The sequence below is a fragment of the Carica papaya genome, chromosome 7 (assembly GCF_054855325.1).
Source record: "Carica papaya isolate Zhongbai chromosome 7, ASM5485532v1, whole genome shotgun sequence".
Classification (NCBI taxonomy): Eukaryota; Viridiplantae; Streptophyta; class Magnoliopsida; order Brassicales; family Caricaceae; genus Carica; species Carica papaya.
Genome location: NC_142315.1, coordinates 8992328 through 9015252, shown reverse-complemented (window position 1 = coordinate 9015252; position 22925 = coordinate 8992328). Strand labels below are relative to the sequence as shown.

Below are 22925 nucleotides of genomic sequence, written 5' to 3'. Positions count from 1 at the left end.
TCATAAAATATATATTATATACAAGATAATAGATAAAAATTTGGTTAAATTCAGTTGATTCTATGGATTAATATATAAGTATTCTTATATTAAAAGTTTACGTAGTTACATAAATTAAAATTTTGCTTAATAATATTAGTAAATAGTACATACATTTAATTAATAAAATCACCTTTCAATATTTTTCATATTTGTTCATTTTGTGGCAGCAAACTTTTTACAAATTCAATGAAATGAATGTTGATCCTCTCTAAAAAATGTTCAATTGGAATATAAAAAAATAGTTGAGTTTGTCATAATTATTCTTTTTTAAGACTGAACGGACAAAAAGAGAAGATTTTCGAATAAGAAAAAAAAATACTCAATTAACTTTGAAAAAATTGAAAATCTTTTTATATATTTTTGTTGAATGACACAAAAATTACTTATACGAAAAAAAAACTAAATTTTACTTTATGTAAATTTATTAGACCACAACTAACATTTGAATTTGAAATCACTACTTATATATTTAGTACTAACATAATTCACAAAAATATTCTATAATCTTAGTAAGTGAGAGAATAGTTAAAAAATTTTATCCAATATAAGATATCATATTATTTAAAGAACCCTACATGTTGGTAAGTAAAAATTTGTCAACAATATAATACATTATACATTTTTGTTAAGACTTGTATCATTTGCATGCATTGAACATGTACATCTGTATCACAACACAACAGATTCATTTGTATTTCATTCAGTTCATCAATTTGTTTTTGGCTGATACAATCTTCAAGCAGAAGTATTACTTGTGTACATCCAATTTTAAGCCTTTCTGCAAGGCAATAATCAAGAGTTTCCTGCTTGTTAGTTAGATCTTTGTATGGAGCCTAGTGTGATCCAATGCGGCCACATTAGACCTCTTCGTTTCCACTCTGAAAAACTAGCCAGCTCCAGAGGAGATTACAGTTTTGTTATACCTTTTGTCCATTTTTAATTTATTCAAAAAAAAGATAGTACCCTGGAAATTTTACTTTTTGCTGTAAAAGAAACCACTTTCTGGTCTCTAATGGATCTGGAACAAAGATTACTAATTTAAAAAAACTGAGCCAGAGAATCATATTTATTGAACCTCATAGATTATGTCAAAGTTCTCACCAATGATTAAGATTATGTATATCATATTAAGTTCATTCAAAAACTTGTTTACCAAAGGTCCGTGAGCATCATCTTTGTTCCAAGAGGATCATCTGTGATTCCCCTTAAAATGATTACCGAACAAAATAGTGTTCTTGAAAATTACAGAGCTTTAGCTAGTAACTTAGATCAGGCACTTCTCTTATCAAAAAGATGCAACACTTATAACATCATTGATAAGGATCATTTCTGTTCTTCCAATAAAAATGAACAGGATTAAGTGTTTACAATACACCAAACTACTAATCTCAAATATATTTTGGGCAAGTTGCCATTTCACAGTTCTTCCTACTTTATCTACAATCAATGTATATTTCCGCTTGGTTAGCTTGGACATACACTAAAGGAAAGTATGCTTTGACAACAAAAGAAAGTAAAAGTATAGACAGGAAAAAGCTATATGATTCGGGGTGCAGAGGGGACAATGTTCACTCAATTCCCCTGAGGGATATCTCCACAATATCGTTAATGGCACTACACTGCATTCCAGTCCAAATCAGACCTTACTCAGGTTTAGGTTTAACCTTCAATTTATCTTAGGCTTTGGTCGTCTTGGCTTCAATACCAGAAAAAGAACTCCTAAAACAATCAGGAAAGCGGGAATAGTTGTCACATCAAACACTAAATGGACTTTCCTCTCTTTCATGCAGTGAATGGGGTGGAGAAGAGAGATGGTTGCATTCACTTCATCTACAAACCTGCAGCCAAAATGAAGAAATCCAAAGTAAGCCAGTATCCATGCGATTGTCGTAGTTACTGCCAAACAATCTAAAGAGATAGAAGGCCAAGCATAATTGTGTTTCAACATCTTCTAGCAACTTCAGAAAGGCTGTCAATAACTCAAATAAATAGTTTAACTTATTGAACCAGATCCTCAACCGAACTTTAAGAGTTCTCAACATAACACCTTTTACTTAATATACTCACAACTCTTGAGATACTTTGCCATTCAACATTTGAAGTCCTACGCTAGGAGGACGATTTATCATCTCCATTTTGATCGTAATGGCCTTTTTTCTCTTTCTAATCATATTTCTTTTATTAAAAAATATATAAACAATAACAAAAGCAAATGCAGAGTCAGTCGCTTGACCTTGAAATCAAACTCCAAATAGAGAAAAATATTATCTTGGAAAAATTCCATTTGAGAGATGTAGTTTGGGTGGTAATTCCCTTTTTCACCATGTTCTATCTGAAAGCACAAAACTATCTAGCATTGAGTAAGTTACCCCATTTTCATGGGGAAAAAAAACATCCTATCCGTTTTCTGTCCATTAAGACTAACATAAACAGATGAATCTTGAGGGAATATGTTCGTTGGGCATAAATCAATAAAGATCCAGGAGAATTCCAGACCACTACTAGGCAGAGATTACATCCAATCTTCAGTATGAATAATCCAAATATTTCATCTAACATTCATCTGCCAAAAGTTGTTGCCTTTTTGGAAAGTACAACATTCCTCCTATTTATAGTCAAAAAGAGATGCATGTTCAAGAAATATGTTAGTTTCTGCATAAATCAACATAAAGGTCATAGGAAGACATCAGATCAACGAGAAGAATGGAATAACATTTTCATCCAATTTTTCAATCAATGCTAAGGCTGGACAAGCATTGTCCTCCAACTTCCAGATCAATGCTAAGACTAGGCAGACATTTTCATCCAATTTTCAGACCTACACAACCAAATCATCCCAAATACTGCATACAATTTTCATCTCCCAAAGGAAAACATTGCATATACATCAGACTAATGCTAAAGTGGAAAGAGATATTTCAAACATTCTAATAGCCATGTAAGTTCCTCAAATTTGATTAATTTTACATTAAAATTTTGACATGTTTTTTCCTTCTTACATGGTGATTTATAATTTCAGTTGCCGTATTTTGGATAGCAATGTTTTTCAAATTTATCAATGCCAACAAAAGTTAGTTGCTTTACTAGCTTTTATTAGCTTTCTGACTAACAGTTGAGTACTATCCACAACCTTCCTGTGTGTGTGTGTGTGTGTGTGTGTGTGTATATACGCATGTGTGTGAAAGAAAGACGGTGAGAGATGGGAGCAGTCTACAAAAATGTGAAATCATCTAAAAGGATTATAACAAGGGTAGTTTTCCTCCTTGATCATGTGGATAATGTAAATTTTGCAACAACTTTCTATCTGCATTTAGAGAATTTCCTTTGTAAACCATATACTTACTGACTTCACCTTGATTCTTAATGATCTTCTTACTTATTTTATAAGAAGAAAGTAAAACAATATTAAAATACAGATATTCAGAAAAACATTTTTGTAGTAGAGTTAAATGGTGCTATTGGAAAATGACAATAGGTTCATTCGCTAATACATTTATGCATCCATGTGCTTAAAAACATTTCCCTATTGAAAATTAATATGGATAAAAGAGGGCTTATTGGAATTAATGTGGGAGATAAATTGGTTGACTACCTAGCGGAATCAATGGGTTGTACAAAACTATCTTGGCCCATTAAGTATCTAAGAGTTCCATTAGATGGCAACCAGAGGAGTAGGACTTTCTCAAAGGGGGTAGAGGATAAAGTAGCTAAGCATCTTGAGAGTTGGAGCAGTGGTCTTTTCTCTTTAGGGGAAAGGGTCACCTTGATTAATGCATGTCACTCTAGCATACTACTTTATTATCGATACCTATTTAAGATACCTCCAGGGATAATTGAGAGGATAGAGGGTAGAATTAGAAGATTTCTTTCCACTGGAGTAGCTGATAGCATAGAGATAATCTAATGCGGTTGGAGGTCTATTGTCATTCCAAATATTTAAGGGAGTCGGCCATTGAGAATCTCATATCAAAGAACTAATCTCTATTAGTGAAATGGTTATAGCACTTTCCTCGTAAACCAAACTCTTTATGGCACAGGATAGTAAACAGAATCCATGGGAGTGAAAGGGATGGATAGAATGTTTTTATTGAAGATCCAAAATCCTTAGAAATTCATCTCACAAACCCACCACTTGTTTACCTCACTCATCCGGCTACAAGTGGAAGATGGAACTAGAGTGTTATAGTGGGAAGATACTTAGACGGGGGATTAACTGCTTGCCATCAAATTACCTTTGGTTGTACAATCTGTCAACCAGACACAATACTCATGTCTCTATCTACCAATTAATACCAAGGGAAGACTATCTTGGAACTTCCACTTCAATTGTAACCTATCTAATAGGGAGACTTTTGATCTGTTAACTTTACTGACCTTGCTAGATCCTATACATATAACATTCCACCCAGATAGCCAGTCCTAGATTCTTGAACCTTCAAGGTTGTTTTCATCCAAATCTTTCTTCAGTCACCTCATTAATAACCCCAATCTAATTGCCAAGGTATTTTTAAAAATTAAAGTTCCTTCGGTAAATATATTTTCATGGACTGCTATTAATCAAAAGGCTCAATAACAATACTTCCTTCAAATCTGTTACCCTCACTGTGCTTTATCTTCTAATATGTGTTATGTGCTTCAGAGACAGTGAGATCCATCCTCACTTGTTCCTGTACTGCAGCACCGCCTAGAGGTTGCGGGTAGATCTGATAAATAAGTTTAGCCTAAGCTGGGTGGTACCTCCTAAGTAGGAAGCTTAATGAATTCTTTTATCCGGGGGGTGAGGGTGAGAAAAGAGGCGAAGGTTCAGCAGCAAGGTGCTATTTTTATAGCTTTGGTGCATTTGGCTAGTAAGAAATTTTTCGGATTTTTCATGACCAATCAATGTAATTTTATGAGCTAAGAGAGAGGGTGACTTTCATGGCATGCCTTTAGGCAAAAGCACACAGACATTTTCCGAACATTAGCCTCCCAGAGCTTCATTGTACAGGGACATTATCATTCATAGGGAATAGAGAAGCAAATTCTCATGCAGCAATTTTGAGATTTTCACTTTTGTTTATGTATTGAGGATGTATTATTCTCCAATTTTGTAACTCTTCTCATCTCTTCTTTCACAATGCTTCTTTTATTTATTTTTTTTAAAAAGGTAAGTGTTAAATGGTGCCTAAATTGGTTCGTGCCTGGGGTTAGGACCATATCCCAAGCCAAGATATCCCTGATCTCGAGACCATTCTTTGGATTTATTATAGGTGAAGTTATGCTTCAATTCATATCCGAGGTAAAACCATGAAGATCAAAGAAAGGAGTAGAGGAAATGATGAGAGAATGAGAGGGGAAAAATATTAATACAATTACATATAGCATAGAGAATCCAATTCAACATTTTAGACAATTGAAGATGAAACTAAATAAATTTGCACTGTTCTGTACTAGACAAATAAGGACAGACCTTTTTTGGAGGTTTATACACTCCTTAAATGATAGTATAACTTGTTATGTGATTGAAGTGATAAGTCCCTACCTTTTGTGAAGGAAAAATAATGCAACAACAAATAAGCTTACGCCAACAGTATTGGCATACTGCTTAAAGTAAACATATATAGTCCCAGAAATAATGATAGAAACCCACAAGAACTTACACTTTGGATGCATCCTCTAAAGTAAACAGCAGTCTCATGGCATCCACATAACGCAACTCCCCAGCAACACTTGCAATCTGTAAATATAATAATGTTGCCAACCGTTAAAACCATTCAGCTTTAAATATAATGAAGGAAAAGAATTTGAAATGGAAGCATTATCATAAGACTGAAATAGTTAATAAGCAAATGCACTTACTCTTCTCCACAGGCTCACAACATATTTATACTTGTTCACAAGCTCATGCTCCCGGGAGTGGAAGAGCTTAAAGGTTTTTGCAGCTGGTTATAGTTAAGTCTTTATACAAATGTCAGTTTTTGATGGCAATAACCAATGCCAGATAAAACATAACTGAATAAGCCTTTTTTACAAAAGAATAAAAATATTAAAGGAGATAGAACTGTTACAAAGATAAGTCACCAAAATAAAGGTCTAAAATATGAGACCTTAATGGATCAACTTTTCTCATGAATAAAGTGATAAGAAAAATTTATACTAGTCCTTGTTCTTAGAAAAACTTAAGCAAATCCCCCTTAAAAATTACTCTGCACCTTAGAATCAAGCATTTCGGCCACCCCCAAAATCTATATGCTTCTGTATATGTTCACCAAAGCTAGCTCTCTAACTCTCTAGTAGAGAAACTAACATGCTCCCTCTTTTCCTAATAGAATCATATCCATCCTCCTCTATATTTCTCAATTATGCTCAGATAATAATAGCAATCTTTGTCTTGGAATCAACTGCCAAATTTCTCATACCTCCTATGACTCCTAAGTAAATAAAATGTTCTAAAAGGAAGAAAATGAAAATGATCTTTTATTTTTGAAAAAAGGATAAGTTATATGTACAAACAATAGGTGCCACTCATTTACAGCAAAAGAAAATGTAGTGAAAGACAGTGTTAATCGACAAAGGATTATGGTCATCCTACCCTCAATAGCACATCTAGTTTAGCCTAATGACCTTCCCTAATCTTAATTTTCTCTCTTTATTTTTTCGCAGAGGCAAATATTGATTCAATAAAAATAAATTAACTGTTTTAGTGTCAGGATTTATTACCTTTACAACTTATATCACATTATAAAGCAAAACAACAGGAAAAACTTTTCCTGCCAAAAAATGGGGTGTTTGCCTGGGAGCATTCCAGAATGAAGAAGCAGGTCTTGAAGCCAAACTAAGTCATTTGTAATTGAATGGATTAGCTGCAAGCATGGTTTGGTCACATATGGCTTTCATATGGTTAACCTTTATATTACTATTCTATTGAGAATTCACACATTCATGTGTCTATTCCTATGCCTATCGCCGTATTTTTAACAAATGTAAGCCCTATTGTATGTTAATTTACATACAAGCATGTTAAATATATGTAAGCCTTATTGTATGTCAATCTTTTTTAGGCAATTATTGTATGTTAATTTACATACAAGCATGTTAAATATATGTATACAATACATATATTTGTATCTTTACATATGTGTATCTATGTATGTCTTTATTTATGCGGGATATCATGTCTAACCCGTCCAGTTATTCAAATGCCATAATAACAGAAGGCAAGGATACTTGTTCGCTCCATAAGTAGATCATGAATAGCTGAATTGACCTTTTGAATTGATTCCTCAAGAGTAGTGATAATATAGCTCCGAGCAATTGTATCCAACTGAAATTGTGATATGTGCCAACCTTGAGAAGTAATAGCAAAAGGGTTGCAGCCCACAGACCATATCCAATCCTGTTAAATTCCAATATGATTCTTTAATTAATATTTTGACAGGAGATACAATCAGCAGGATTTCACGAATGCTCGAAGTAGCAAATGCCCAAACCAGTAGATATACATTGACAAATGTCAGAAAGAATGAGAGAAACAAAATAATGAGAAGTACAAGTGATGGTCCTTCTATTTGATATGTAGGTGAAAAGATTTTGATTCATGCATTAACAACAAATTTCACAGCCAGCACCGAAAGGAATGGAGCCTCCTCATTGAGCTAGAACTCAATCGGGAGCCATAAATACTGAAAAATTGATAAATTGTCACATGGTAAAATTTATGCAATGATATTCTTATGTAAATCATATAGCCCTCACACCATGTAGAATAGTTTGATCAAATCGACAAGAACTATAATTATTATATAAAACATATTGCTCATACTAAAGAGAACAATATTGTAAGATCCAAGTCATTATGCATTTTGACATCTGATCAAGTAGAGGTGCACATCTCAGTTATTTGAACTAGTAGTTGACAAGTAACCAAAGCTGCGGTATGTTAAATTTGTGTGCCTAACTATTTAGAAGGAACAGAATATAGAGATCATCAATTTGACTATGTATTGGGTGCCTTCTAAAAAGTATCTTACATAAATTTTGAATATCACTAATAGCATATCTAAATTTGATCCCTTAACACAAGTTGCATACGTCTTCACTGTGTACTGCTTGAAAAGTAACCTTATTTTGTACAACACAACATAGTGATAGAGAAGAAACAATGAACCAGAGAAAATGATTGCAGAACAAACCTCAATAGCAGTTTCATGGGCTTGACTGTAGATGAGATGAAGGGGAAGCAAGCCAGCCATATGCTCAGAAACAGCAGCCAATGCAGCTTTTATCGGCCTCCTAAATTTGTTTTTTAAGGTGGAAGGAGAAACAAAGGGTAAAAGGTGAATAACATAAACTATATTCAGAGATTCCCTGACTTCAATACATATATACAAGGAGTATAATGTATTCAGACTTTAACTGCTTTCTGGGGGAAAAACATCATATCTTCTTTTGAGTTCCAATCTTAAACTCACCATCTAAATAAAAGTATTTTCCAGCCAAAAAAGGATATAGTAGTACTTCATTTTTTTGAGGAAAATAATATTAGCTCTTGTAGAATACATCAATACTTGAGTAATATCTTTGAAGGCAAAAACTACATTCAACTTGGCATAAGAAAATGTGAGATAGATGCAAATATGGGATGCAAAACAGGCAAGACAGCCACCCTTGCTCCCTTCTTAAAATTAGTAGCAATCTGCTAGCAATTATCAAGTTGGAACTTTCGCAACTTTCACCACTAAAACCCAAGAGCCAGCAATTTTCCATGGCACACAGATCAAGAGCCCTGTAGTATATAATGTTGGTTTAAATGCAAAATGCACCATGGTTTTTGAAGCTGCTATGCAGGTCAAGAGGACTGAATCTCATGTCACAGCAGAGGGTTAAACTATTTTGATTGGTGAAAATACAAAAAAAAAAAAAAAAAGATAGGAAGTATCTTAACAAAACAAGAAAAATGTCTGACTGGTTTTGGATAGGTAATTCATTATCTTTTTAACACCAAGGAAAGCGAATACTCCCAATCCACACGTTTTGGCAAGGTAATTTTGATAAGGGCAGAAGTAGAGACATAAACCAACTGATGATTGAAATTATATGCCCAAAATCTAACCTTAAATCCCACAAAAGTGATTTTCCATTGCAATGTTGATGGCTTTCCCAGGATGACGCCTCCGACTGAACAACAATAACCATGTCTGAAAGCGCCTTTGCCTGATAATGCTTATCAACTAATAAAGGCTCCCCATGAATGAACCAAAAGATTGGAACTTCTAGTGTGGACCTGCTGTGGGCATGAGCTCCTGTATTTTATAATTAATATATTTAATTCTAGAAGCTTCAAACACACCTAGTTATACAAGTATTGAGAGGATATTTAATAGATCGAGCAAACATTAGTTACAATATTCTCATGCAAACAATTTACTTTATTACTTTCTTAAATACAAAAGAAAGAAAACACACAAGAACGAGAATTTACAAAAAATATTAAAACATAAAAGCATCAGCCAACTAATCCAGTGGATGAATGGAGAGGTACAAGGATTCAGCCAAGTAATAATGCTTTCCACAAAACAGTTTAGCTAGAATCGAGTCATCATTAATCTATCAGTATAGGTGAATGTTTTCACCTTGCTAGTCCATCAACAGAATTGCATGCAGTTATTTTTTGACAGCAATGGGAATGCTTAGAAATGAAAGTAACTGATAAACTTGCATAGAACCTCAAATAAAACAAAGTTTAGGCTACTAAAGGATTTCTTAGTGATGTTAATAGTAGTACTTAGAGCTGACCTTTGAGAGTGGTATGATCGTTCAACCTCTGTAACTGATACTGAAGGATAGAGGAATCAAGGTAGGAACGAATTGTTTTCCTATAGGTTCCATTAACAAGCAATAACGGGACAGCTGCTGCTCGCCGTGCGACCGAGAAGGCCATTGCCAAAGCAGGATCCTCTGATAGTGGTAGCCTACAATTTGTATCATAATTAATACATCTTGAAACCATATTTAAATTCAGAAGCGAGATAATCTGAGTACATATGAGAAAGTTCTGATGGTATATGTCAAAGCTAACATAACAGAAACGAACACAAAAGGAATCACAAAAAGAAGTAGCTGACTTTAGAAGATGCATAATGCACAAGGAAGCACAGTATTTAATCTTGGGGGAAAATGGTAGAAATTCATACATGTGCGGGCTAAATGCAGGTTTCTGTGAAGGCAACAACAATGAAGATAGCCCATCCATAAGAGCTTTGAGATCAACAGGCAACTGTTTAACATGTCCAACTTTCTGCATCCATAAAATTTAAAAATAATGATTATAGTTCAAAAAAAAATTAAGAATAATGATTATGTTTGTTCTTCAGAAAATTCTTCTGCACTTCTTGACCAAATTATACCTCCTGCGTGATAAAGAACAACTGAAATGATATTTTCTCGTAATAGTGAAATGCACCATCAGCAACTGAAGGTGATACGATATGTCTCATGGATGCCCACAGCGTTGCACCCAAATGTGCAAGAAAAGTATCCCGTGCAACAGTATAATTTTGAAACTCCTGGAAAGAGACAGATCGATGCTAAACAATCCACTTTTATGATCAAAATGAGTTAATCATCATTGAACTTTTGAATAATTATGTAAGTGAAAACCGTTTGCATAAAATCACCAGAAATAATAAACAAAATACTCCTTGGCCAAGTGATATACCTCATAATTATCACTAAACAGATTCCAATTCTCCATTCGTCTTAGTGCCTCAATGGCCTTTTTCTTATGATTCTCATCATATTCTTCGCCTTCAAAAGACTGGAGCTCATTTCTCAAATCCTGCATTCTCTCATCAAGCTCTGAACCATAGATATTAAGAGTTAGATAACCTCTCAAGCTATACTATATAAGAAATCTCCGAAATAGACAGCCCAAAACCCTTAGATGCATGCAACCATATAGGAATAATAAGTCAAAAGGAAACACAAAACTTGCTCTTCCCCAGATTAACAAGGATCATAAATTTTCTTCTCAAAAAAAGAAGGAAAAAGAATAATGATGAACTTTCTGATTTTAGCTATATCTGCATGTGCAGGTCTTGAGAAATATGTTATCATCACAACCAGAGAAGAAACGACAAATTGCAAGTGCACGAATCAGGGACACCCTAACAAACCACAAACTATTCTAACAATCAGCCCCTTCCCAACCGAGGAAAAAAAATACAAACAAAAAGGTAGAGATAAATCAATCTATGAAAGCTCTAAAGTTGTGGACAAGCACCTTCACAAAGAGCAAGCTTTACTTTCCTTCCCTTGCAGTGTTTGAAAGCAAAAAGCTCGTATACGTCAATTTCTGCTAAAAGAATGTCAATAGCCTGATGATCTTTCTGCAATATTTACATAGACAATCAATTAAAAGCACACTAAAACATATCATCCAGTTAACAAAAATGCAGGTAGAAGATTCTAATAAGTTTTTTTTTTTCAATTGAAAAAGATATATCATTAAGAATGAGAAGGGACCATTACAAAAACAATAAATAAGATATCCTACTGAAGATGATGCTAGTAACGAAACAAAATAACATAACATCACAAATGACAAAATGGAACCACAGCGATCACGTGGTTATTGCTTCCTAGTCCTATGGAGAATAATAAGGGAGATGTCAGATAATTTCCCATGTGCCTTGGCCCATAGAGAAGCCAAAAAGATCATATTCTCCCATAATATAGCATCTGGGAAGGATCGATTATCAAATAACCAATGGTTCCTTTCCAACCAAATTATCCATAACCTGTGAGCAGTAATCCTGCAATAAGTCTTGCTTTCTTCCTTAGCTCTACACTTCCAATATTGGAATGTATAACATTCCAATATTGGAATCAATATTAATATAGAATATAGAAATTAAATAAAAAATAAAAAAAATAATAATAAGTAATACAATAATTTTTATTTTTTCTAACTATTTTTAGAGATCGAATTCTATCTTCATAGATTTCTCGAGAAATTTTCTTACGAAGTTTTGTTATAGCATCTATAACTGCCTCTGGTTTAGGTGGACAGCCCGGCAAATAAACATCCACAGGAATTAGCTTCTACACCACCTCATATTGATGGAATAGATGGTTGTGTGTTTTCCCTCCTCAACAACACATCACAAAATGTCTAGAGATAAAGCTCGATTAGCCATACAAACTTCCAATAGCTCTAGTATTTAATTGATTCAGAACTGCAGTCTAGACAAACAACTTCACCTTATTTGCCAAAATGCATTGGTAAAGGGCTATAGTAACAGGCAGGATGTTTGGTAATCTGATTGAAAAAAGATTCATGAGCATATGCACCCGATGATTTTAGATTCCATACCCCGCAATCTGGTTGTTGGTATGGCTGAAAAGGTTCTAATAGGCTCAACAGAGTAAGAAGTTATTTGATTTCTCTGCCATTCAAGTTGCAGAAGAAATGAAAGTTCCACTTTGTATCACTCTTGGTAAGGTAGAAAAACTATTCAACTGGGGCTTTGTGGCGTGAGGAGATTCGGAAAAAGTGGAGAAATTGCATGGCCAAGGAGCAGTTGCTCCTCCAACAATGCTCCCAGAATACAACCTTGGAGCCATCTCTAACATTAAATCTGGTAAGAGGGGTAACAAACTGGAGATAACCTTCCATGAGTTTTTTTCTAGGTGGATCTCTGGCCGCAAAATCCATTCATTTCTGGCAGGAACCTGGTTGTCTAATAGTTTGGGAACCGATTTTGGTTTAGTTTTTGAGGAGATTTTAGGGCTTGAAGAGGCAGAAAAGAGAGACCAGTCGAGCAAGAAAACATAGGAGAAAGAGGAGAGCTGAGAGGATAGAAAAAAAAATAATAGAGAGGAAAAGATGTGTTTTCTTAGATATTTTCTTGATGAATCTTCCATAAATCTGGGTTCTATATATAGCAATACTAGAGAGAATAAAACAAAAAATAAAAAACTAGGTACCCAGTACAATGACGGCTGACATTCCAATGTTCTTGTACTGGATATTCTTCGACAATTATATTAATAACAGAAAAACAAAGCAGAATAATAAAAGTTATAACCATTGTATTCCCAGGCCCTTACAATTTTATTGACTCCCATGGACACTTTTGATCACTTTATGCCACAAGGAATTTGGTTCCTGCAGAAAACACTGTAGCTACTTAATTAATAATAACAAATTCCTAGATTTTCATGAGTATTAGATTTATCTACTTTGATATTATAACCTTATATTCCAAAAAATGTTGGCAAGGGATGCAACCAAAGAACAAAAGCTAAGTATTGCCAATGATTCAACAAACTCCACAATTGGGCATCCTAAACATCCAGGGGGTGAATGATGTCCTCCAGCCAAGAATAAAGGGTCATAAGAAAGTCCTCGAATGTCACTTATTTGCTCTTCCCATTGAAAGTTACGTCAATCAATTCTAACCCACATACAGTACCAAACAATATGACAACTACTCATGGGAAAACAAAATTAGGAAGAGTCACGTCCCAAACGTGTCTTGTTGGCAGTAACCATAAAACATATGAATAGTGCTCTATGCATCCTCCTCAGGCCAACCCCCTCAAAACAAATAGAAAAATGCTATTTCCTACTCCCACACAAAAACAAGCAACTTCGACCAGGAGATTCATCTTCCAGATAACCTTCCAGGGAAGTTCAGGCTATCCTTACTGAAAACACCACATTTAGGAGTCTTAATAAGACTTAGACCAAAAACACTCTTTTAGTTTGTCTTCATGAACACAATCCTCCACATAGAAATTATTTCTTTGCTCACACAACTCTTCAGACAAAATTATTAACCCATTCGACTCTCGATCTTGTACAGCAATGTAGCAGCTCCTTCACCACCTCCAACTTCTTATCTTGAGCAGTAAAACTTCTCCATGAGTGTTGAGGTGCAATAACTCGTGGAGGCATTCCCATTTCTGTTTCTATTGGCTACTTCCTTTTTCACAATAAAATAAGGATGGTAAGGCCCTTTGAAAAATCTTCTTTGCCCCTTCTCTTCATTATGATGACAGAGACTTTCCTAGAATGTTATTAAAGGCAAGAGAGGCTAACTGTTTAATTGTTTGAACCAAGAAAGGAATAAGGAGGTGAAACATTTTCATTAAGGGTTCTCTTTTGTTTTGCAAGCTATACTAGAGCAAAGTACTTCATCTCATATGTTTCCTTGTGTGTTTTGAACTGGCTTCGGGTCCAAGGATAATTTTGAAGAAACATGAATTGGTGACTTATAGGAAGGAGCTCAAACCAATACAGTGGTTCTTGGGTGTAAAGTCAGAACTCTCCCTCTAAACTATTTGCATTTTCCTCGAGGAAGCAAATTTAAAGATTGTAACGTATGGGATCATGTAATGTTAAAAGATCCATATTCTACCCCCTAAAATAGTTTGAGCTGCCTCTCGGAGTCAAATTTAAAGATTGTAACATATAGGTCATGTAATGTTAAAGATAAAAGAAGATTGGCTAGTAGTTAGAAAGGGGGGTATCTTCCTAAAGATAGCAAACTCACCATCATCAAAAGTACTTTGTCTAGTTTTCCAATTTATTCCTTATCTTTGTTTCCAATCCCTCTGCAGGTGGCAAAGCACTCGGGGAACTGGAGAAAGCGACAGGATGACCAGTACAAATAGAGACCCCTATTGCATCAGCTTGTCGAGATAGATTACTTAGCATTGAGGTCTTATACTGAAACTTGTTGGGTTTCAAGGTTGGTAGCAACAGTAGGTGGGTTTTTGGGATGATTGATGTGTGCTAATAGATCCTTGAGAAGATATTTCTCTTTTGTTTATTCACTAGTCACGTAAAAAGATATTGCAGTAATGATCTTGTGCATTTTAACTTGGCTAACCAGGTTGTTTGGAATATTTAGCTCTCCAGAAACCTCAATGATAAAAAGTTTATAGAATTTGTGGACTTGATGGTTTATCTTCCCAAGTGCCAGGTTGAACCTTCCAAGGACGATTGGCTGCAGTTGCCCCTTGTCTAAAAATAGGAAATTCTCTGTGAAGTCATTTACAACCTTTTGCACAACCACAATGAAGAGACTTTTAGGTTTGCTCAGAAGAGATCTACAAAAGTAAAGAATCTCTCAGAATTGCTTTTTCGGTCAAGGAAGCTGCATGGAAAAGAATCTCGACCATGGATAACTTGAGGAGAAGAGGTAGGATCATTATAAATGGTTGCCCCTTATGCCTTCATGAGTAAGAATCCCCCAATAATCTTCTATGGTGTTTGGAGGCTAGAAGACTGGAGGATTCTATTCTAGGTCTCCTTATTGTGTTAGGTTACTTCAAGTCCATTGCCAGTGAACTTTGGGCTAAATTGGGCATTTGTGATTGTAATCTAAGAAAGAAATTCCTTATTTTATTTCAATGTCTTATTTTTTGAATTATTTGGAAAGAAAAAAGGAAACAGGGGAATTTTTAGGCAACTGTCTCCCCCTTTGACAAAATTAGAGATTTCTGATTCCAAATCCTGAAGTTTTGTTTCCAAGACATCTTATTCTCGATGATGCAGCTTTTTGAACCTTGTTGAAATTCTGTATATGCTTCGTATGTGGCTGGCGTACCCTTAGTGGCTTTTAATGACACTTCCCTTTCATCTCCAAAAAAAAAACAAGAAACTAAGTTTTGGATACTTTGAAAAGAAAGAAACAACTGTGCTTTTGAAGACAAAGAGAATACTTTTGGAAACATCAAGGACAAACGGTTTCACTTTTTTGGGTCCACCTTATTGGGACATCACCTTTGTAACCTTGATGATATTGGTTTTATTGTAGATATACTCTTAGATTTGTAAATCTTTTGTACATGGACGACACCCCCATGGTGTCTACTCTAATATATTTTCCTACTCTTTTATCTCAAAAAAAAACAAGAAACTAAGGCCAAGTAAAGTGGACCAGTTCATTCTTTATTCCCCCTTCAGTGCTTTTGTCCTCTATGAAAGTACCTCTTTTGCCCCTTTTTTTTTTCCAAAGAGTCACTTTCCCTCTTTCTCTGTATTAATTAACAATACGTAGCATCAGATTACTTGGAACTGTACCTCATTACTTTCTATGTTCCAAATATTATCATTCGTGCATTTAACTTATTCTATTGGACTCAAAACCCTAAGCTGGATTAACAAGAATGTTTAAAACTCACAAGAAAGTATGTTTCAAATATATTGTAATATGTTTCTTATAGTGGCACCTCATTCTTGAGCATGCCACTTTTGCATCTTGCATACTTAGAACCTTTAGAGCATCTTCCACTTTTGACACATTTAAACCTTCCCAAAGATAACTGCCAAATGAATTTATCAGGTTCCAAACCCAAAAATACTAACACGATTATCAAAGTAGAAAACCAGACAGATAACAAAAGCCTCTGATTTCTTTTTTCTTTACAAAGTATCAAATCTTTGAAATTCATAAATTTCCTATGGTAGAGATAAGTAGATCATTCCTCCCTGACCCGATGTTCAACTGATTTCATGTTCATTGTTAATAAAAAGGAGGCAAAAAAGATATTAGCATTTAACAGTTCTTATTTCAACTTATGGCACATACATCTCCAAATACAGCAAACTTTTCCTGAATTGCATCCTGCAGATGGTCTTCTGCTTCATCTTCTGATATTTCTGCTTGCCACAAAAAGAAAGAAAAAGGAAACTGTCTGTAGAGAGTAACAGAACCAGTATAGAAAGCTATAATGCATGATAAACAATATATTATTGGACAACACAATGGAGGATGCTAATGTTTTGCATCATGGGTGGTGTGGTTATTTATTTATTTTTCTTTTGACAGAAAAAGAAATATTATTAAGAATGAAAAGGGAGCAAAGAAAAAACAGCAGACAAGATATCCTGCTGAAGGTGATCCTAGTAACAAAATATACTGATACATTTAAAATATTTTAATCTGTTATCTAATATATTTTAATCTGTGAAAATAATAAAGCAAGCACCACAAGCAAATATAACACAAGTTACTTGAAATTGAGACAAGAAACTATGTAACTTTCATCAGAAGAATAACATGCATGGTAAGTATCAAGAAGACCATTACAGATGAGGTAAATTCAATTTCTACTGGGTCATCCTCTGTGTTACTCAATATTGAGGGTAGGGCAATTGGTGTATTAATTGCATGTATGGCCCCACAAGGCCGAGATTGATATCATTCACATGTGAAGGGGTCTCTTTTGGGTTTCTTGGCAGGTAATTATGAGTGTTCGTAAGAATCCTGTCAACAATCTGTGGACCAATTGGTTTGCTGCAAGTATGAGGAGTTTCAATAGTTTTGTTGAAGATTGTCAGTTGTAAGACATTCCTCTCTCTGATATCCAAGGGGAGGGTATTTTCAAGAAACCAATGATATTACAAGAAAAGGGATATAAAGGAAAATGTACTCACAGGAGTAAAAGGGGCTTTCCCACCGTGACAAATTAGGATTATGGTTGCAATGGTGAAACTAAGAAAACGGTCAATGGTGACCTCTACCCGCCGGCCTTTTGGCTGTTGCAACCATGCCTAGGATGTTCCTGCTTTCCCTTTTCCTGCTCATTTTCCCTACCATATGTAGCCTATAAGGCAAGGATTCTACGAATGAAGGCATTGAAGAAATTAACCGAAATCCCTCTTTATCTCTCTCTGTCTCTCTTGATCTCTGCTTCTCTGCTTTCTCTCTCTCCCTCTCTCTCTCTCTCTCTCTCTCTCTCTCTCTCTCTCTCTCAAACCAGAAAATACTCACCTCACAAATCAGAATCATGAGCAAGGGTTCTGACATTTTTATAATACATGGCAGCTGGGCGACTGTACTGGTAGAAAATAACAAAAATTATTGCCATATGAATTGTAAGTAGTGAAGGCTCCAAATAATATTCTATGACACCAAAATTTCACCATTTTGATTGTTGAGAACATAAACAAGAAAATAACTGTTATGAAAGAGAATGAATGGTACCTGCAACAGCACCAATAGTCTTGTTCACATTTGGCAAGCTTATTTCTGTGCGAACTCCTTCTCCACCAACAGCAGGGCCCCATGAGAAAGGCCCTGCAGTTAAATCAATAAATGCCCACCTAGAGTATACAAATATCAGTCCTCATTGTGTTTTTCATGTTTGTATGTGTAAACAAACTGCACATGTTAGAGACACAGAGAAAGAGAGAGAGATTGGACCTGTCTTTTCCAATCCAGGTATCTGTAAGACAGTCCGCATGAAGATTGCTCAAGTCCCCAGACTTTAGTTCCTTTTCAATGATAAGCCTCATGTCTTCATTCTTCCCTTTCAGCAACTTGAAAAAAGAATAGAAAATTTTACCACCGAAAAATGTTTCCTCAAAAGACTCAGGAAAGCTTGTCATTCTACAGCTTAGGTCTAAAAAGTGAAAGCGAAAGATATACCTGTAAAACTTTGCTCTGAATGATATCAGCACCTGTTTTACCTTGAAATACCTTCTCAACATTTGTCAGAACATCCATGCAAGCACTGTACCACTCCGCCTGATATTAAGGTCCAAGGCAGAATTCATAAAACATTACATCAAATTATAAATAATTAAGCCGCATATTGTAGCATAAGATACAAGACTTTCTGTACTTGCAGAACTTAATCAAGTGATAATACCTAATAGTAAGAAGATCGGGCCTAACAAAGACAGTACCAATAGTGAAAAACTATGATTCTTTTATTGAAAAAAATGAATTTTAAAATATCAAAGAAAAGAAACGTAGTATACAATCATTACATAACTGATTCTCTATGAAGTTTATGTTCTTGCCATAGTTAGTTTGATATGAAATCTGCAGGCCTAAAACAAATGGGCTCTATATTGGGCCAATTAGGACTAGAAGAATCGGCCAAATTGAACCACATAAAATTAAAACAAATAATAGAGATCTGCTCCCTTACAATGTACAGCTGCAAAGGAACAAAATCCACCATTCCAATTTCTAGTGGATCCCCTTGAGAACATTATGTCCTTTAGGATTCTCTACAACAAAGGAACAGAATCCACCATTGTAATTTCTAACAGATCCCCTTGAGAACTTTATACAACAATCATTACATATCTGTATTCAAACCACTAATTATCTAATAATACTTGTTTTGATGAGAACAAACTCCTTCTTGGCACAAGATTGGCAACAAGACCAACAGATCCACATTGTACTAAATGAAAGCAACATGAACAATTTTAAATAGATTTGGCAGGATATCTAATTCAATGTTTTATAAGACAAGAATATATTTCATATCCAATTCAATGTAAGACAAGAATATATTTCAAAAAAAAAATTATAAGGCAAGAATGCCAACCGTATCTGTATCCTCAGTGATCGTCCAGGCAAATTTTGCCATTGGATGCTTCTGATATAATGGCCTTCTGATCTTATCAAAAGCTGCAGTTAAATGGTCACATAAGAATGAACTAACTGGAATTAAGAGAATCTCAAGAGGGAACTAGCATTAATATATCAGAATCTAGCATTTTATTACCAAGGACACCTTCTTGACCTGCCCCCCCCTGAAGAATTTTGCTTCGCAAGTCCTTATTCTATATGACATAAGAATCTGTTAGTGCTCGTTATAGAAATTAAGGAAGCCACAAGCATTCTACTACAGCTCATTAAGCAAGAAAAATTACCAAGCATGCTAAAGAAACGACAAACAGAAAATATAACATCTTTGAATAATAGAAAGAGAAACATGAGATACAAGGAAAAGTTCACAAATACCTCCTTGAGAAAACTTATTTCCGACTCAGACAAACCTCTCCTGCAAAATATTTCTATATTAGCAAAGCAGGAGTACTAAATGCAGGATTCTGCAACAAATGTGTCCATTAATTTTGATAAATCAGACAACCAAATGACCAATTCTCTATGTAACTGCAATCCTAAATGCAAAACCTGATGAGAGTGTATAACAAGAGAAAGTTCTCCCTCTGTCAGTTCCGATTTTCTGTGTCTTGTTCTTTTCCCTAGCTGGTTCCTCAAGTAACCATGTCAATTCTTTCACTAATAAAACATTTGGTGATAGAAAGATTGTCCTTTGATGTGATTTTGGAAAGTGAAATTCAGGACATTCTCTGGCTTACTGAGAATGTAGTTAGAAACAAGTAGTCTTATTTTCTTTTCAACAAAGAATAAAATGTTGTTTAGGGTCAGTTTGATACGGTTTGCGCTTGTATTGTGAGTGGTAACAGTGCCATTAAAATAACTTTTCAATAAAAATACTTTAAGAAGTTATCTCGTTTTTGGTAAAAATAGTTATAAAAGTTTTGACACCTTGAATAACTTAAACTGTTGTATTTGATGAAAATAACTGTAAATTTTGGAATAACTAATAAGAGTATAAGAATTATTTATTTTTTAATAAATAAGTTTTAATTGAATTAGTTGTTTCTCGCGATAAAAATATTTTATAAATATTAATATCTCGTATTAATATTAAAATATTACATTTTTATTTACATTTAAAAATCAAATTACCGAATATTAATAAAATTTTAATATTTAAATAAAATTAAAATTTATTAAATATTAATAGACTTTATATTTTAAAAATCAAATATATTTTTAGTACATTTATGTGACGATAATTTTAGAAAACTTTTTTTAGATACATAATTTTGGAAAACTATGTGTATACTTTTTTAAAAGTGGAAGCAGGTTTTGAAAAGCATATAAAACTCGCTACCGTGTTTACACATGTTAAAAGCAGGGTTTATATTTAGTCTTGGCCAACAAAATTTTCCCGTTTAGTTGCAAAGGCCATTGGTACCACAGAAGTTGTAACCAAAAGCTGCAGCGAAAAACCCATTTTAAATCTCCACTTGACCTACTTCTTAGAGGGATTAAAGGTCATGCCACTTGGGTGTGAGTTCTGGTCTCCCTCCATTCAGTTGGATCTTTCATAATTTAAGTTTTTCCTTTTTTGGCTCTCTTACAGTCTCACTTATATATGAAAACCAAAAGAAAATGCAGTTGACTCTATGCTACTTACCTATAGCCATATTTAGCTCTTTTAACATCATGCTTGGGATTCAAAATGAAAATGTTATATGCCTCTTCAAGGTGAAGGTATTCTACAAGGCTAGTAAAGAGCACATCCATCATGTCCACATCTACTTGCCAAAGGATATCACCATCATCCCTGTCAACAATAAGATGACATTAATAAATGCATTAAGAGAGAGAAAAACTTGGAGTCACATGGACAAATCCGATGAGTATCAAGGAAAGGTGCAACCACAAGCCATCTGCATTATGTGGCGAAAGCCTGCCCAAGTGGCTGAGGCACCCTCCTCTTTGTTAAGAGAGCATGGGTCAAGAGACATTGCAGTCATATGCTGCTATAAACAAACAAGCACTCTATTGGATGGTCCTTGTGTAGCACGTGAACATCTCAAGAAGTAGATCATCTAACTAAAAAATAATTTATAGTTGATTACAAACCGTTCAGAGCAATTAATTCTCATTTTCTTTTGCTCTGACAAAAAAGATCCGAGAAAATGAAGAACCAAAACAGCAAAAAAAAAAAAACATAATAAAAGGGCTCAAAACCCAATGCTCATCGGGCATAAAGCTTCAAAACCATGATGTTTGTAAAACCTGCTCCTTAAACCATAACAAATATGAAAATTAAAAATTATTAAAAAAACTACAAGGAAAGAAAAGTTTTTAAATTTTGGATTTTGTCCAAATTAATGATGTTTATAGCAACAATGAATCAAGCAAAGGTGAAAGTATGTAGTAAGCAAACTTAGCCTACATGAACAGAGACTGGACCCTAACCCACCCACCCAAGAAATGATTGTTTGGTGTTACATATAACATAGTGCAGATGTGTTTATCACCTATTAGAAGACAGATCATCTTTGCAGGCTAAAACGTTGATTGCACGCTCAAACACTGACGTAACTTTTTCTCCCATTTGTATGGCGTGAACAGAAAAACTGCATAAAAAGAAGATACCATCATTAAAAAATCCTCATGATAAGAAAAACAAAATCAAAAGAGGTAATTGCATTTCACGAAGGTGCATCAGTAAGCAACTCAAGGAAAGGTAACTTAGAGAAGCATTACTTGTAATTTATGTGACTAACAATGGGAAGATGGTGATGTTGCTCCTTATCCATACTAATTTTATAAAATGGGCTTAGAACTTCTCCAATTTGTGGAACTCGTGTATGCTCAAAGATGTGATCAATTTTTGTGAACCATCGCTCCAGTTCTTCAGGATGAAGCTTGAACTCTAAAAGAAAATTACAAAAAAAAAAAAATCTGTAAAAGAACCCATCTGATGAAACTCAAGCAACTAAGAAGATGAAAAAGTCATAAACCTTGGTTCCCTTTTCCTTCAAATCCTATAAAAATGAAATTGACTGGGACTGGAAGATACATGGATTCTACTTCCATAAGCTCTAGATAATTTGCAATATTACCTGAAAAAATAAATTTAAGAAAACAAATTACAAGAGTTTGATTATGACAATTTTCAAATTGACACTGATAAATAATAGTAGTTGAGATATTGATTAAACTTTAAGAGATTTATAATTCAGTAGTTGGGTTTCGGATTGCAAACATATGTAACAAAATTTTTAGTTTCACGTGCATAAACATCTGCTCATTTTAAAGCCCTCCAATAATTTGATTTACTCTATCAATAAACCTAGACAAGGAAATAAAATCTGAATGTTATCTTTCATCTTTCTTTTTGATAAGATAGGATATCTCATCTTAAGATATTTGCAGCTTCCTCCCTTAAGAAAAATTAAAATTAATTTTTCGACATACAAATCGTCTAACATAATCAATTGGTTCAACCTAACCAATTATCTGGTCAAGAGATGTAAT

At 34.4% G+C, this 22925-nt stretch overlaps 1 protein-coding gene across 3 annotated transcripts in view; it reads right to left on the bottom strand.

Moving 5' to 3' along the window:
• Positions 1 to 1352: 1352 nt before the first annotated feature.
• The window catches only part of LOC110811348 (uncharacterized), a 35886-nt gene continuing 14313 nt past the window's right edge, over positions 1353 to 22925 (bottom strand). For 2 of the 3 annotated variants that reach the window (XM_088208262.1, XM_088208264.1), the window contains 22 exons: positions 22409 to 22510; positions 22152 to 22320; positions 21923 to 22021; positions 21070 to 21219; positions 19800 to 19839; positions 19561 to 19618; positions 19381 to 19463; positions 18465 to 18563; positions 18240 to 18355; positions 18021 to 18139; positions 16623 to 16693; positions 11303 to 11408; positions 10739 to 10878; positions 10428 to 10586; positions 10215 to 10318; positions 9817 to 9992; positions 9134 to 9323; positions 8214 to 8313; positions 7249 to 7417; positions 5881 to 5963; positions 5682 to 5758; positions 1353 to 1880 (listed from right to left, as the gene is read on the bottom strand). In XM_088208262.1, the coding sequence (XP_088064388.1) occupies positions 1709 to 1880; positions 5682 to 5758; positions 5881 to 5963; positions 7249 to 7417; positions 8214 to 8313; positions 9134 to 9323; positions 9817 to 9992; positions 10215 to 10318; positions 10428 to 10586; positions 10739 to 10878; positions 11303 to 11408; positions 16623 to 16693; positions 18021 to 18139; positions 18240 to 18355; positions 18465 to 18563; positions 19381 to 19463; positions 19561 to 19618; positions 19800 to 19839; positions 21070 to 21219; positions 21923 to 22021; positions 22152 to 22320; positions 22409 to 22510 (2582 nt within the window). In that variant the 3' untranslated portion in view covers positions 1353 to 1708. The remainder of the gene's footprint in view (positions 1881 to 5681; positions 5759 to 5880; positions 5964 to 7248; positions 7418 to 8213; positions 8314 to 9133; positions 9324 to 9816; positions 9993 to 10214; positions 10319 to 10427; positions 10587 to 10738; positions 10879 to 11302; positions 11409 to 16622; positions 16694 to 18020; positions 18140 to 18239; positions 18356 to 18464; positions 18564 to 19380; positions 19464 to 19560; positions 19619 to 19799; positions 19840 to 21069; positions 21220 to 21922; positions 22022 to 22151; positions 22321 to 22408; positions 22511 to 22925) is intronic. The other variant, XM_088208263.1, reaches the window with a different exon arrangement.